The 15,426-nt window shown below is 39.2% G+C and overlaps 1 protein-coding gene across 2 annotated transcripts; it reads right to left on the reverse strand.

Annotated features, from left to right (window-relative positions):
- Positions 1–1,075: 1,075 nt before the first annotated feature.
- Positions 1,076–13,194, reverse strand: LOC128732737 (uncharacterized). 2 transcript variants are annotated; one of them, XM_053826068.1, is made up of 4 exons: positions 12,749–13,194; positions 4,332–4,513; positions 4,165–4,266; positions 1,076–2,482 (listed from the first exon to the last, which is right to left on the reverse strand). In XM_053826068.1, the coding sequence occupies exons 1-4, from the start codon at positions 13,035–13,037 to the stop codon at positions 2,387–2,389; spliced, it is 669 nt and encodes a 222-aa protein (XP_053682043.1). In that variant the 5' UTR covers positions 13,038–13,194; the 3' UTR covers positions 1,076–2,386. The 2 variants fall into 2 exon arrangements, with proteins under 2 accessions (XP_053682043.1, XP_053682044.1); XM_053826069.1 differs by having other exon boundaries at positions 2,377–2,482; positions 4,102–4,266.
- Positions 13,195–15,426: the final 2,232 nt, after the last annotated feature.

Genomic DNA, 15,426 nt, shown 5'->3' on the forward strand with positions numbered 1-15,426 from the left:
TTTGCGGTTGAAAGAGATGACCGAGCATTTACGTACACTGATGATGAGGAGCTCGTTCGTTTTGCACCAGTCGACGAAGTTGTTGAGAAACCTTTAATGTTCGCGACAATCTTCAATAGACTTTACACTGAGGAAGATCTTCAAATCATCCGCATACAGAGGTCTGCATCCTCGAGGTAGCACAGCGCATACATCATTGAAGAATAGTGAAAACAGGAAAGGCCCAAGACTGCTACCTTGCGGGATACCAGATCGATTAGAAAATTGATTGGAACGTGCGCTACCCAGTCTCACAGAAAGCCGCCGGTTAACCAGATATGACCTCAGCCAGTCTACAAAGGTCGGTACCGCACCCATCCGTTTTACTTTGGCCAGAAGCAAATCATGGTCCACACGGTCAAAGGCCGTCTTCAGGTCTATGTAAATAGTATCTATTTGAGTGCCGTTTTCCATGTGCTGGATGCAGAATGATGTGATTTATAGACGATCGTTTGTGTGCAGTGCGTGAATCTCAATACAAACAACATGAGTAACATTGTTTCTTGCAGCTAAGTAGGTGAAATTTAACACGATGATCGACTGCTATGGGTTAGTAAGAGCACAAAATTCTGTGATTAAAGCTAAATAGGGTACGGGAGGGTATTTTCAGCAGCTTTCTAAATTCAGCCTATTTGCCTTTTCTTTCGCCAACAAAAATCCTTTGCCGACATACAATTTTAATATATTCTAACTATTTTCTCAAGACTGTAAGTAATCTACTATTTTTTATTCAAAGAACGCCAACCTGTTCTTACACTAGAACTAGGCCATAGGCCGAAAAAAAAGATGCCATCGCTTAATGGGCTGAAAATACCCTCCCGTGCCCTATTCACTGTATGTCAAGGCAAGTAGAAGACCAAATTCCGTCGGAATGTAGCGCCAAGACTTAAGCAGTACCATCGCAAAAATCTTTTCAATGGGAAAGGAGGGATGTAATTTTCAACGGACTTAAGCATATATTGAATAAAGTAGTTCAATTGCTCTTAATCACTTACATATTTTATTTAAACTATCAATAAAATACAGCAGTCTAATTTTTACAAAGATTTGCATTATCACCAGGTCGAAAAAGTTTGACGATGCCGTTGAATTCCAAACAAAATTTGAAATGAAAAGTATTATTATGTTTCAAAGTTACCTTCTTATTATTGCTTTGGTTTTAAAAAATTTACATACTAAGTACAGTGCATCACCATCTTTTTTCTAAACAGATTAAATGCTGTTTACTAAGAAAAGTGAGTAAGAATCGCACTTCATAATTGACTGAATAAACCTCGTTTCACTGTAGAATATGTTGAATCGCAACAGTATTGACTAATAAACAAAATTGCTTTTAGCTAGCCGAGCAGAAACAGTTACAAACACATCAAGTATGATTAACGGGAAATTAGTAGTCATTAACTTTTCGTCGGAGAGCCCAATTTCGGAAGCAGTTTTTGGGCCCAAAAGCGGGATTTTGTTTATAAAAATGTAAATACTGCATTCTTCTTGCCAATCTGAACACTGCAAATATATTTTCATGAACAGAATTTTTTTTTTTCAAACAAAAAACTGCTTTTGAAATTGGCAGAATCGATGACGACTATTTTCCCCTGAAGGTAACATTTAAATCGTTATCGATAAAATATTTGTTGATATATTTTGGGCTTTTAATTGTAAATCGTAATGTTGCAAAAACTTAGAAATTATAATATTAAAGTATAAAACAACATAATTTATATCGATCAATGTAACTATACAGGATGAGCACTGGCGTGCCTAGACTAGGCCACACTGAGGCTACCTTGCCTCCTCTGCAAAATTGAATTTAAATAAATGAATCACTATGTAATCTGGATGTCCAAGGCATTTAACCTAATCATCCGGTATTTCTACCATAAATCAATCGACAAAATTGCCTAATCATATGGTTGCTGGATGTTTTCTAAGCCAAATCATGTTTTGAAAGGTTGGTTCTCCAGCCTGTGTCAAGATCTGGACACGCCAATGACTAATATGTAATATTTAATTATTTTAGAGTGGCTTGCCTCTCTCTGACACTTTTAGTTATATATTTTGTAGGTAAATAGTTGCCTATTTTAAATAAAAACAAATCTGTATAATTAGGTTTATTAACTCTATGCCGAAGCACGCGACAAAACCAAGCGAGTTCTTATGGTTAACTTAAGCATGTATACCTTTAAATATAATCCTAAAAGTCTATACAGTCACATCTTCGGGTAAGTCTTATTTCCTGCCAGAACTAAAACGTTAGGTAGTTCCAATTACAGTGATTAAAAAAAACAGGCGATATTAATTTGTCAGCACCGGTTGGTCGTCGGTGTTGCGATGCAAATTCGCTGTTTCTTCATCTTGAATTTGAATGCGCGTTACGTGATTGCATTGCAAAATAAATTATTGTGGCGCCCATGTTTGTGCCGCCCCATTTAGCACATTCGGATATCTGTAAGAAGAAAAGGAATAATTGATTCATTAATGGATATTTTTGGCATAATATTGTTAAATAATAAAAATCGATATTTTTCATATCGATGTAAGAAGTCGTATGAAGATTTTCGAATGATTTTGTCATCATTGGTCATTAATGAATACCATATTATAAAACAACACAATGTAATACAGGCGAAGCTTACTATCGACAAACATAAAAATCATTTAAAGGCAAAATTCACTTGTTATGGGAATAATATACAGGGTAAGTAGTAATAACTGTGAGTGCTTTTTGGGCGTGTTTAATTAAAAATGGGTTAATCACACACGTGTCTGCATATTTTTCGATTAGCGTGTATTCAAAACTAAACATAGCTTGCAAGTTTGTTTTGAATTTCCATTCTTTTAAGAGTCGTGGTCGCAAAAAGGACGCAAAAAGAGAACTCTGTTAGGCTAGAGTTTGAAATTTTTTTGACCGTGTGATATGTTAAAGGAGCTGAAACCACTCGGAATGAACGAAAGATTCATCTCCCGTACCATCAAACGATACAAGGAAACCGTTTCTTGAAAAATATTCCTGGCGTCTCGAGTGCGTTGCGGACACCGGAAGCCATTGAACGACTAAGTGAGCGAATTCGACGAAAACCAGATCAGTCTAGACGTAAGATAGCCAAGGAACTGGGAATTTCGCAGTCAATCATGAAGAATTTTTGAAAGATGATCTTTGATTGATTCCATACGAAACACAACATGCACGGTTTGACTTAAAAGCAGAAGGTTGCAGGAGTCGAAAGATGTTGGCAGTTGCTTAAGCGGTACGGTGATAGTGAATTATGTTTTCAGCCAAAAAAATGTTCCTGCTACAGGAACACCACAAACAACAAGGTGATCGAATATATGCAGCACATCTTTCTGATATTTCAAAGGTTCCAGAATGTTTCCAGGGTGATGGTACGAGGATGTTTCTCCAAAAATTTGGAACGATTTGCTTTTCATCGTCAAAAAACACTACTAGAATATATCATACTGCTTCTAACAAGATTCTGCACCGTCTCACCAAGCGAAAGCGCACAGGCTTGGTGTGAGGATAATTTTCCGGTTTTTTCCTTCTTCGAAAGTGTGGCCTGCCTTTTCAACTGATTAGAATCCTCTCGACTATATACGACTGTATAGAAAGTTTGTGATCTTATTGTCAAATGTGGGTTATTCCTTGAAAAATAACGGTTTCTATTTTGAAAGTAACAAGAAATAGTACTTCAATTCGAAGACCTAGTAAAAGATCAATATTTTCTTACATTTTAAAAGCGCTTAGTATAAGTAATGCCATAGAATATCATTTTAATTCCTTTTTTGCCACAAGTCGTGGAAAAACATACCGTATACCACTGTGGCCAATCGTCAATTGGCGAATGTGACATATTTATCTTATCTTGCAGCTTATCAGATCTATTGTTAATAAGCAGCTTTGCAAAAATATAAGAGATTCGAATGCATCGCATTGTATTGATTGAAAAAAGGTATGCATGTCAGGTTTTTACAATGTGTTACCCCCTTTTATAACAGTGAAAAAAAAACCATCACCATATGCGATAGACGACTGTAGCGATATAGAGGAAAAGTGTAGATAAAAACCTCTCAAAAGTAAGTCTGCGTTCCACTCAGAGCGTCTTCGAATCGCCGCAGGAATACACTTACTTGTCGCTTCCGGTTGTCCTGCGGACGATCACCGTATCGGCAGAATTCGGCAAAATGCTGACTGTTATGAAATGTCATTTTAGTTTTGTTTGCATGCTTGACCTGAAAGCAAAAGATACACCATATATTTCAAAGGTTTTTTTTCATTCCACAGAATATGGACTGACCTGTGCCAGAATATCTTTTTCGTTGTGAGGTTTTTTGGTCTTATCGCACAGATTGTTAATCCGAATTCGATATCCTTGCTGCCAGAGTTTATCTAGCGAGGTGTTGTAGATTTTCAGCCTCTTGTGACTATCGGAAAGTTTGACAGAATAGATTTTAATGTTTTCCGCGACAGGTTTCATTGCTGGAAGGAATAAACACAATTTTTATTGATTTGTATTGATTTTACATTACTGTATCTATCCGTCCGTTTCATGGATTAAAAATGGATAGGAGAGGGGTTGACCATACATTTAATGATTATAAATGTTGTGTACGATTTTAAGGCACGACGCATTTTTAGAACTATATTTGTGGTAAGCGGTTCATTACCAACACCAAGATCAAAGATTAAAGTCCAAGAAGTCGTCGTGAATTTTAGAGCTTCAGAACCTGTTTTGCTGCTCAATATTTCTGATGATGAACACGTATTCATTAATTTTTTATAACAGTATCCAGGTAACCAATAAGCATTAGTATAAGCAGTAAATCAATCGTTAATTAGCATCCCTGGCATTTTAAAGTGCAGATTGCTGTTTATCAGCTTTTTGATTGCATAACTGTTGTAAATTGGCATCCACAATTCTATTTAACTACTTCTTGTCGGTAACTAGCTGCAAAGAAGCATTATCAGCACTATAAGAGGACTAGCAGTAAAATAGCCGCATATTTGAAGAAAGTAATGTAACAAATATGTATTCAAACAGAACGGGACAAAACAAGGCGTGAAGTGGATAGTACGGAAGATTTGGTAAGGAAGGATCGTTGAAGCAACGCTTAAGAAGTCGTGTGCCGTTCTTCTTTACCCAAACTGAAAGTTCTGTAGATCGAAACAAGTTGTAATCCGAGTCAATTATAACCGGATTCGAACCAACTTTCTCTCCCAGGCCCTGTGACACGCAGATATTGGAGTGGACTGAAAAAGAAACTCCACATCTATAGATGTCAGATAAATAGATTTTTGTGCATGCGTAAATTTGGGACACTATCATTTTTTTCGCAATATTTAATGTTTCCAGCATAAATTCATAGTTTATGAAGTACTTTAACTAGCAGACACATTGATAGACCCAGAACTCACAGTCACAAATAATCGGTGAGTCCCAAATTTGAGCATGCACAAATATCTGTATATCTGACATTTCTGTCCACAACCTTTTTAAATTTTTAAAAACAGATTGTGACTCTTCTTTTGTCTATTTTAGTCAAACTACCGATCTTCTTTTCAAACGTTAAATCCGTACTGCTGTATGCCTGCGAAACGTGGTGCGTCTCAACGGAAACAACGCAAAAACTGCAGGTATTGATTAAACGGTGCCGTTGATATATCAGTCGTGCCTGGTGGCCTGACAGCTGGATATCCAATGAGGAACTCCATCGTCGGTGTCATGAACGGCCGATAGCCACAGAAATTCGTGAACGTAGGTGGAAGTGGATCGGACATACCTTGAGGAAAGGAGCGAACGAGGTCTGCAGAGAAACATTAGACTGGAATTCACAAGGAAAGCGTAGAAGAGGCAGACCCAGAAGCTTATGGCGACGCAGCTTAGCCAACGACATCCGGGCTGTAGGCGAGAACCTGTCCTGGCAACAGGTAATAGCCAGGACGGGTAACCGTCAACAGTGGAGATCTCTGTTTTCTTCCCTTTGCTCTGCCGGATCGGCGGACATGGACACATAAGTAAGTAAGTAAGTACCGATCTTCTTCTTCTACCAGCAGATATCCGAAGTGCCTCTACCTTATCAAGAATTCCATTCCACTGTGCCCAGCCTTGGGCTACTTGGCACCAATTCGTTTAGTGTCTCGACACACGCAAGTCGGCTTCAACCTGGTCGAGTTATTTAGCAAGTTTGATCCTGGTACTAGTAGGGGTTTTTTAAAGAGAACTGATTTCACCAATCGTCCGGCATCCTTGCGACGTGTCCGGCCCACCGTAGTCTCCCAACTCCCAACGTAGTTCCTATGGAATAAACCAACATCGCGTTTTTTGTCTTGGCCTTAAATGAGTTCAGGCAGGCAGTAAGGTCTGCGATTTGCATTGCATTTCGGAAATAGAGAAGAAGCCAGTTGATGTAATTTACACAGACTGGGAAGCTGCTTTTGATATAATTTATCATGCAATGTTATTGCGTGAACTTTCCCAGGTGGAGGCATCTCAACGGATGATTCAATGACTAGACTCATACTTGCGCGGAAGTGTACTGCGTGTGAAGCTTGGTTTTTGTATTTCTTCGCAGTTTTCGAACATGTCTTGAGTTCCCCAAGGTGGCTGTTTTTCAACGACGTCACCTTCCTATTGGGTCTGGACAACCGATGCGAGCAGCTAAAACATCAGCGAAGGTCATTGCACGGGAAGCGCCGTAGTGTAGCTGAAGCGTGTCAAGTTTAACAAGTTGGCAACGCTCCTCGTAAGGAGTGAGCTGCATTGGTTGCCTCTAAAGTAGACAACGAAGGGCATTGCGAACAAATCTACGTTGGATGTTTACGATGCGATATGAGGCGTTATTATACTGAGGGTTTCACACCGTTGAATAGTAGTCAAGAGGATCGCACTAATGAACAATACAAGGCAGTAAGGCATTGTGCATTTCAGTCATGTGAATAATATTCTGGAAGCTTTGGATACGATGAATGTCGTTTGTAGGTAATGCGTCAGTCTAGAATCATTCCAATGTCGTTGACGTGGTCTACCCGTGAGATCTGTGAAGAATTGAGGCTGTAGTTAAAGTTCAGCGGCTGTATCTCCCTGGCAAATGTCACTACCGACCATTTTAATGGGTTAAGTAGTATGGGGTGTAGTTTACACCAGTGCGCGGAAATGTCCAATTGTTTCTGGAGAAGATAGGCGTCGTTCATGTTGTTAATTATCAAAAATAGTTCACAGTCGTCTGCAAACGCTGCTGTGTTACCTGACTCATAACGCACCCCTATTTCCGAAATTCTAAAATCTCTCATGCTTTCATTTTTGGAGTAAACATGTAATTTCTTATGTTATATAGTTGATATTTGTATACTCTATTCGAATTTATGATCAATTTAACGAAAAACCACAAAGTTTGTGAGTTACGAGACCCTCCCACGTATATAACGTATATTCGTTATGAGTCAGGTAACACAGTAGTTGCGGGCAATCAAGCAAGTAGTGCACATCATTAATGTATAGCACGGAAACTTATGGATCCAGATGGTTTTTTTCCTTGTTGGGGACCTTGGACCACTGCGACCAGTTCTTTGATCTATTGTGGTGATCCAGATGGTTGCCTTGAGCGATCCCGGAAGAAGCGGTAAACGGCTCGGAAAAATCGTGATGAATTCTTACTTGCAAAGTTCATCCAATTACATAGATAGTGTAGGGAACGAGCCGAGTTAGATGAATCAGCGTAAAGCAAATCTAAGGAAACTGAATTATTTACTTGAGTGTAACTGAAATCCCTTGCATAGGAAGAATACCGTCATACGAACGGTAAGAGACAAGGAGAGAAATATATCGTTACGCATACTGTGTTACGCATACTGTGGCAAGATATAGCATACTCTAAACAAGAGTCAGTTTTTGGACGAACGTAGACTTTGACGGACGTTGTTCCGTATTCCGGAGGGCTCGGTTGGAAATAACCGACGGACACGACATTGGCGTAGTGCTCCCAAATTGTGAGTATGTTAAGTTGAATATAATAGTGGCGTCTGGCAAACGCCTGTTCGAGAAAATTAAAAAAGATGCTTGTGCGCATCTGGCTGTTTTCTGAACTGCCTCTGCGAAGGCTGTTTTTTGAACATATGTGTTTTTTTGCGTGTGTGATTGCGTGCCTCCGGGAAGGCAGAATGGTTTACTGAAACACGCTGGTATGCGTAGTTTGAACGCCTCTGGGAAGGCTGTGCAAAATCGTTTGTGTACGATAGCTCCCCTGAGAGGGACTTTTAGTAACTCGCTTGTGTGCGTCTTTCTTTATTGCAATACGCTGGTGTGCGCGAAAAGATGCTTGTGCGCATCTGGTTGTCTTCGGAACTGCCTCTGTGAGGGCTGTTTTTTGCACATGCTTGCGTGTGTGATTTGCGAGTATGATTCGCGTGCCTCCGGGAAGGCAGAATGGTTTACTGAAACACGCTGGTATGCGTAGTTTAATCGCCTCTGGGAAGGCTGTGCAAAATCGTTTGCATACGACAGCTCCCCTGAGAGGGACTTTTAGTAACTCGCTTGTGCGCGTCTTACTTTATTGGAATACGCTGGTGTGCGCGAAAAAATGCTTGTGCGCATCTGGCTGTTTTCTGCACTGCCTCTGTGAAGGCTGTTTGTTGAACATATGTGTTTTTTGCGTGTGTGATTGCGTACCTCCGGGAAGGCAGAATGGTTCACTGAAACACGCTGGTATGCGTAGTTTAATCACCTCTGTGGCTGTGCAAAATCGTTGCATACGATAGCTCCCCTGAGAGGGACTTTTAGTAACTCGCTTGTATGCGTCTTATTTTGTTGGAATACGCTGGTGTGCGCGGATTAGTGGCGTCTGGCAAAGGTCTATTTGAGAAAATTGAAAAGATGCTTGTGCGTATCTGGTTGTCTTCTGAACCGCCTTTGTGAGGGTTGTTTTGCCCATGCTTGCGTGTGTGATTTGCGAGCATGATTCGCGTGCCTCTGGGAAGGCAGAATGGTTTACTGAAACACGCTGGTATGCGTAGTTTGTTCGCCTCTGGGCAGGCTGTAGAAGATCGCTTGTGTGCGATGGTCCCCCGCAGAGGTAGTAAAACTGATGATTGTAATGACGGAAATATTGATGGTAATAACGAAACTGATTATGGTGATGTTGAAATTGAGGATTGCAATGAGGAAAATGATTATAGTAATGACGAAAATGATGATGAAAATGAAGAAAATGATTATGTTGACGAATCTGACATATATGATGATTGCAATGATGAAAATAATGATAATGATAATGATGAAAATGACGATGGCAATGACGAATCTGATGAAAGTGATGATTGTAAAGTCGAAACTGATGAAGGTGATGATAAAGCGATGATGCTAATAACGAAAATGACTATGGTAATGTCAAAATAGCAATGGTAATGATGGAAATGACAACGGCAATGATGAAAATTATAGTTATGATGCAAATGATAACGATAATGACGAAAATGATGACGGTAATATCGAAAATTATGTAGATGACATTGACGATTTGGTCATTTTAATGTTAGTTTTAGTGACATGGATAATGATAATTTTGATCTTTCTGATGATTTTGTGGATGATGTTGACTATTTGATTATTTTGATGGCGTAGATGATGATTTTATTTTATTTTACATTTTAATGATGTTGATAATTGTAATTATGTTGACGATTTGGATTATGCTGATTTTGGCGATTGAAGCCAAAATGATGATGGTAATGAAGAAAAAATAGTAAACATGCAAATAATGATGGTAATGACGAAAATGATTATGGTACTGGTAATAATGAAAATGACAATGGTAACGACGAAATTGGTAGTGGTAATGACGAAAATGATGATGATGTCAAAAATGATAATGGCCATGAGTTTTTTTTTGATAATTTATCAGAAGAGTAGAAGAGGGGGTGAATGTAGGGAACGAGCCGAGTTAGATGAATCAGCGTAAAGCAAATCTAAGGAAACTGAATTATTTACTTGAGTGTAACTGAAATCCCTTGCATAGGAAGAATACCGTCATACGAACGGTAAGAGACAAGGAGAGAAATATATCGTTACGCATACTGTGTTACGCATACTGTGGCAAGATATAGCATACTCTAAACAAGAGTCAGTTTTTGGACGAACGTAGACTTTGACGGACGTTGTTCCGTATTCCGGAGGGCTCGGTTGGAAATAACCGACGGACACGACAGATAGGAGTCAAACCAATTGAGCAAAGTTCCTCTAAATCCAAGCCGGTTTAGCTTGGCAAAGGCAATACTGTGATTGACTTTGTCGAAGGGGGCAGAGAAATCGATGTAAATTGCGTCGGTTTGAGAGCGTTCGGTGAAATTATTCAGTGTAACAAAGTCAATTCGCAGCACAGGATCGCTTAGGGAGTAATTCATGTTGTTCATTGGCTAACGCTTGTTGGATGTGGGAGAACCAAGGATGGAAGATCAGTGAGTTTGATAAAATCTGTGAGTTATCGCCACACGCACAGATCACGATCCGTACAGATCATGACAAACAGTGAATCTTTAGCGTTGATCACAAGATTTTGTTCTCTAAACAGTCTCAGCAGTCGATCACAGTGTTACATCTTACCTAGCAGCGAAAAAGGTCACACATGTTGTTTGTATTGTGATTCATACGATGCACACAACCAATCGTCTGTATCTGTTATATTTCTCAACGCAATCATGCAATGAACATGATGTTTGTCATAATCTGTACGGATCGCGACAAAGTGTTTGTCGCTTCCAAGTAGTGATGTCAATGAATCCGAATCTGATCGGTTCTATGATGTTGATCGCTAGAAGCGATTTTTTCCCTGGGGAGAACTGTTGCTCACTATGGTGTCCTCAGCAACTATCGTGAAACTTTCGTTGCTTTGCGACATCGACCGTGGCGTAATACAGAGGAGCTCCCGCCGTACTTGGATCGTTGCCGACTACGTGCCCTAGATTCACTTGAATACCTACATAGAATCCAGCAGGTAGTGTTCGTGGCAAAAGTAATAAACGGTGAAATGGACTCTCCCCAACTTTGATTACTTATGGATTTCCGCGCTTCACAGCTTAATCTATGATCGACCGGTTTCTGGCAAGTAGCATTTCATCGCGCTGATTTCGGTTGTAACAAGCCTGCAACCAGGCTTCATTCTCGTTTTTTGCTCAGTCGATGCTCAATTGACTATAGTGCTTCAACTAAACAGAATTCGAAAAAGTAGTGTAAAGGGCGATTGTAGAGCTTATTATTATCTACACTATTGTTGAAGAAAGTATGGTTTTATCTTTTGTATTTACGGAGCTATGGGACTGCTACCCCGTTGGTAGCAAAAAGAGCGCTCATTTGGCTACACTGACTCTTCGCGATGCTTAACTTCAAAGCATATTTGGACAATTTGGTAATGTTGTTTTGTTACCGAGCAAAAAAAAATAATCGTTGAAGAATCTTTGAATCCTTGAAGACAGCTTTTAAGAACAACTATTTGAAAAAATTGTGTTCTAAAAATTACTTTACACAAAAATCATTACTGTAGGTTTGTAAAAATTCTGTAAATATAGAAAAAATGTCAATGTTGGCAATGTTATGACAATGTATAAACTTGGTTTTTTGATGTAGCTCTTGATTGAGTTGGCCCCGAAAATCTTTTAATATTTGGGATAGCTTCTCCGGTGCTATAGAAAACTTAGATGAGGCTGTTGATAAATGACAAAATTGATTCAATGCACAAACAGATAATTAAATGATGATCGTGGCTGAATGACCTTAAAACTAAGTGATATCACACATGTTTTGCAATGTACTAGTACAGTCCTGCGCTGCAACAGCGGAAATTAGAAATGAATTCGAAAAGGATGGGAAACGGTCGTGTCGGATATCGACTTGCTTCGCTACGTACAAAGGGCAAGAAGCAACAATAACGACCTTCAACACAATTTGTTTTTCTTTATCGATACAGATGAAGGGATATACACGGGAAAATTATTCAACTAGAACAGTTGTTGACGAGTAAAGCTTTCCGGTTTTTTTCCAATGGCGCTTCATTTTTCACTAGCATCAATTTGTACCAATTTAGCATTTACTCTCGAAAACTAGCTTCTAGAGGGAATGTTATTGTTATTGTTTAAGCAATTACAGTAGTTCATTACACCCGCAGTAGTGCTCCGTGACCGTTATCACGCTGCATTTTATTGTTTATTCAAATTATCTCATATGTTACAACAATATAAATGGTCACGCGTTCAAGCGAGAAAATGTAAACAAGTCCCAAAGCACGTCCACCACACATTTTTTATTATAATCAAGGCATTCGCACTATCTCGTCGGCTCTCCCATGGTCAGTGCTATGAGTGTTGGTGTTTACCGTAACGAAATGACGACTATAGGCTATTTATAGAACTGCTAGAATCGATCGATGTTCGTTTAAGGGCGTAACTGACCTCGCATTGTTGATTGAGTAATTATTTTATGTGAAGTGAACCAAATTTGAAATCAAAATAATTCATATCTACAATAAACAGGTGAAACACACAACCTGATACACACTTCATTATTGCTACGCAACAGAGTCTAATTTCCCAAGTTGGGTTTGGATTTTCTCTGCAATGCACTTTCACTTTCTGTCTTGTTTTGTTCCGAGACTGCATTGAGATAGTGAATAAAACACTGTTTCATCAGACCCAACACAAATGTGTGCATAGAATACTTGAACCACTCACATTTCTTCGTCTCGATGGCCGTTACACCAAACCAGCTCTCACTGGTTTCAGGATGGCGCAGTTCAACAATAAATCCGGCTTCGATTACTGCACAAAAGATGCGCTCTTCGCCCGAATCAAACCATTTGGATTCACGTAGTTTCTGAATTGCCACGGTACTGCTAAAGGACGAACTTTTGCCGCTACTGCTGGAGCCCGGATTTGTCCACCACTTGCCGAAGGCTATATTCAAACTATTTCTCCTCTGCATTGTGTCCATTGTAGATCTTACTTTTTCGAATACCCGCATTCAGTAACCTCGATACACAATTTAAACTCTTTTTTTTTTCAAAAAATGTCCACTTTCAAAGTACAGTTTTAGGCGTAAATACACAAAGTTCTAGTTGACTACGCTGCAGTATAACTTATAAACTTTATTTCAATTCTGATATGCAAAAGACGTGTGAATTACTTGCCAGTTAAATGCGATCTGAACCTAGCTGCTCGATGGTACATATAAACAGTACGAGCGCATGCGGCGCTTGGCCTAACCGGACCAAAACCAGACCATCATGAGCTAGTAAGGCAGCCAGTCAAGTGGTCGCGTAATCGCCGGTCGACTCACAGTGACACCGTCTTGCGTGCATGCCCCCTTTGCGCTCCCCTGAGGCTGTAAGCTTAATATACGAGCCGTCGACGATTGGCCCGGAGTGAGGGTGTGTTTGAATGCGAGACGGGCTCCGCAAAAAGGATAGCGGAATGTGTTGGTTCAAAACGACTCGCGGGGGCTGGTTCACATCTCGCTCAGTACTAACTAACTTGTAGCTATAGCTGTATGCGCCGTTAGTAGGTATACTGCATGCGGGTTGCTTGCTGGTGTCCAAGCTCGGTACGATTCATGTTATCTAGAGACTGTTTGTTTCAAATGGTGATAATTATGTCAATCGTTTGGCAGTTATCAATTAGCACGAATTTGTTTTTCATAACTTTGACTCTGATGAGGTTTTTTTTTTGTAATACGCATTTATTTAAAGATTGGTATTCCGTATGCTTAAAGAATGATCATTGTGCTAAAATATGTGACCTTTTAAAGGAAATGTACTATTTTAATCTTCCTAATGCATTAAAAAAAAGTTACACATTGTGCATTGTGTTATATTCAACCCGATTCTCGTTTTCTTTTCCTCATTTGAAAAATATGACCCAAAACTGGCACCGAAGATAAGCTAGGTAGTATTTTGTTGTCTAATGGCTACTTCACCATCGGTTACGGAATATCCGGTACTTGATTTTTGGGGATATTTTTGAATTTGCGGTACTTCAAATCACATCGCCTGAATCGCCTGGCTGGATGCCGAATTGGCCATTACCTAGTAGAATATTTCATAATACAACCATTTGCCTTTAAAATGTCCCTTTTGATGTACCGGAAGATGGCTTATCTTAAAATCCAAAAAACTTCCCAGGAACCTGGTACAAGATGTTCCGTAACCGATTTCAAGACCACCATTGGAAAGCTGAGAAAAAATGCTACAAGAAACATCCATAAAATTACGTGTGCAATAGTATTAACTGCATAAAACAACCAGTTATTTGTAGCAAGTTTCACAATTTTCATATAATTATTGTGATATTTCCAATATTTGCTATGAAATAAACTACAAACGACACGGTTTTGTAAAGAGGCGAGATAGGGTTTATAAACGAAGTGAAAAAAAATCTACGACCATCCTGGATTTGGCTGCCATGTTGGATTTTATCAAAGAATCACCGTTTTCGCCATGATCCCCCCAACCGATTTTAATTCCAAGACCACCATCGGAAAGCTGAGAAAAAATGCTATAAGAAACATTCATTCATATCGTGTTTTTCTTGGTGGTGGTCTTAAAATGAAAATCGGTTGGGGGGCTCATGTTGAAAACAGCGATTGTTTGATAAAATTTAATATGTCGACCAAATCCAAGATGTCCGCCAAAAAAAAAAATTTTACTCCACTTGAAAGCCCTATTCTTCTGTACAGAACAGGGCTATTTGTTAGTTGTTTAATGGTAAATTTATGAAATATCACATGATATAGATCTCAAGGTTTACACAAAATTTAACAGTAGTGGCCCCGTTTCAGGAGAATTTCTCTTATCAAGGTGATGTGATTTGCTGCCGTTAGATGAACCGTCCTCAAATTCAAAATTGTCCCCTAAAGCCAGGTTTCCTAATGTTTCGGGACCACTGCGCAGTGGTCCGGTTTCGAAAAAATGCGGACATTATCAATTGGGTGGAAAATTCGTAATTTTTCAAGCGTGGTGTCTTCGGAGAAGTTTAATAATAAAATATGGCGCATCTTTCTGCAAAAAGAAACGAAAAAGAAACAAAGAGAATTTTTTAATCGAGCAAAAAAATATGGATTTTAGGTAAAAATGCCTTAAAGTTTAAACGTGAAAACCAAATCTATTCTTGCTTTTAATAAATACGTTGTTATTTTTAATGCAAAAATCTTTTGGACGAATTTCGGAAATTCCACTGTTTGAACTTCCATTTCTATTTCGTGCTAGAAGCGTTAACTCAACTCGTACACTCATCAGGCTGTAGAGCCCACAGACAATTTATTTTATAGAAAAATTTAACTCATATCCTACAAATTATTTTTTGCTCACCGATTTTTCAAGCCAATATCCAAGAGGGGGGGGGGGGGGGGGGGTTGA

This window comes from Sabethes cyaneus, chromosome 1 (assembly GCF_943734655.1).
Source record: "Sabethes cyaneus chromosome 1, idSabCyanKW18_F2, whole genome shotgun sequence".
NCBI lineage: Eukaryota > Metazoa > Arthropoda > Insecta > Diptera > Culicidae > Sabethes > Sabethes cyaneus.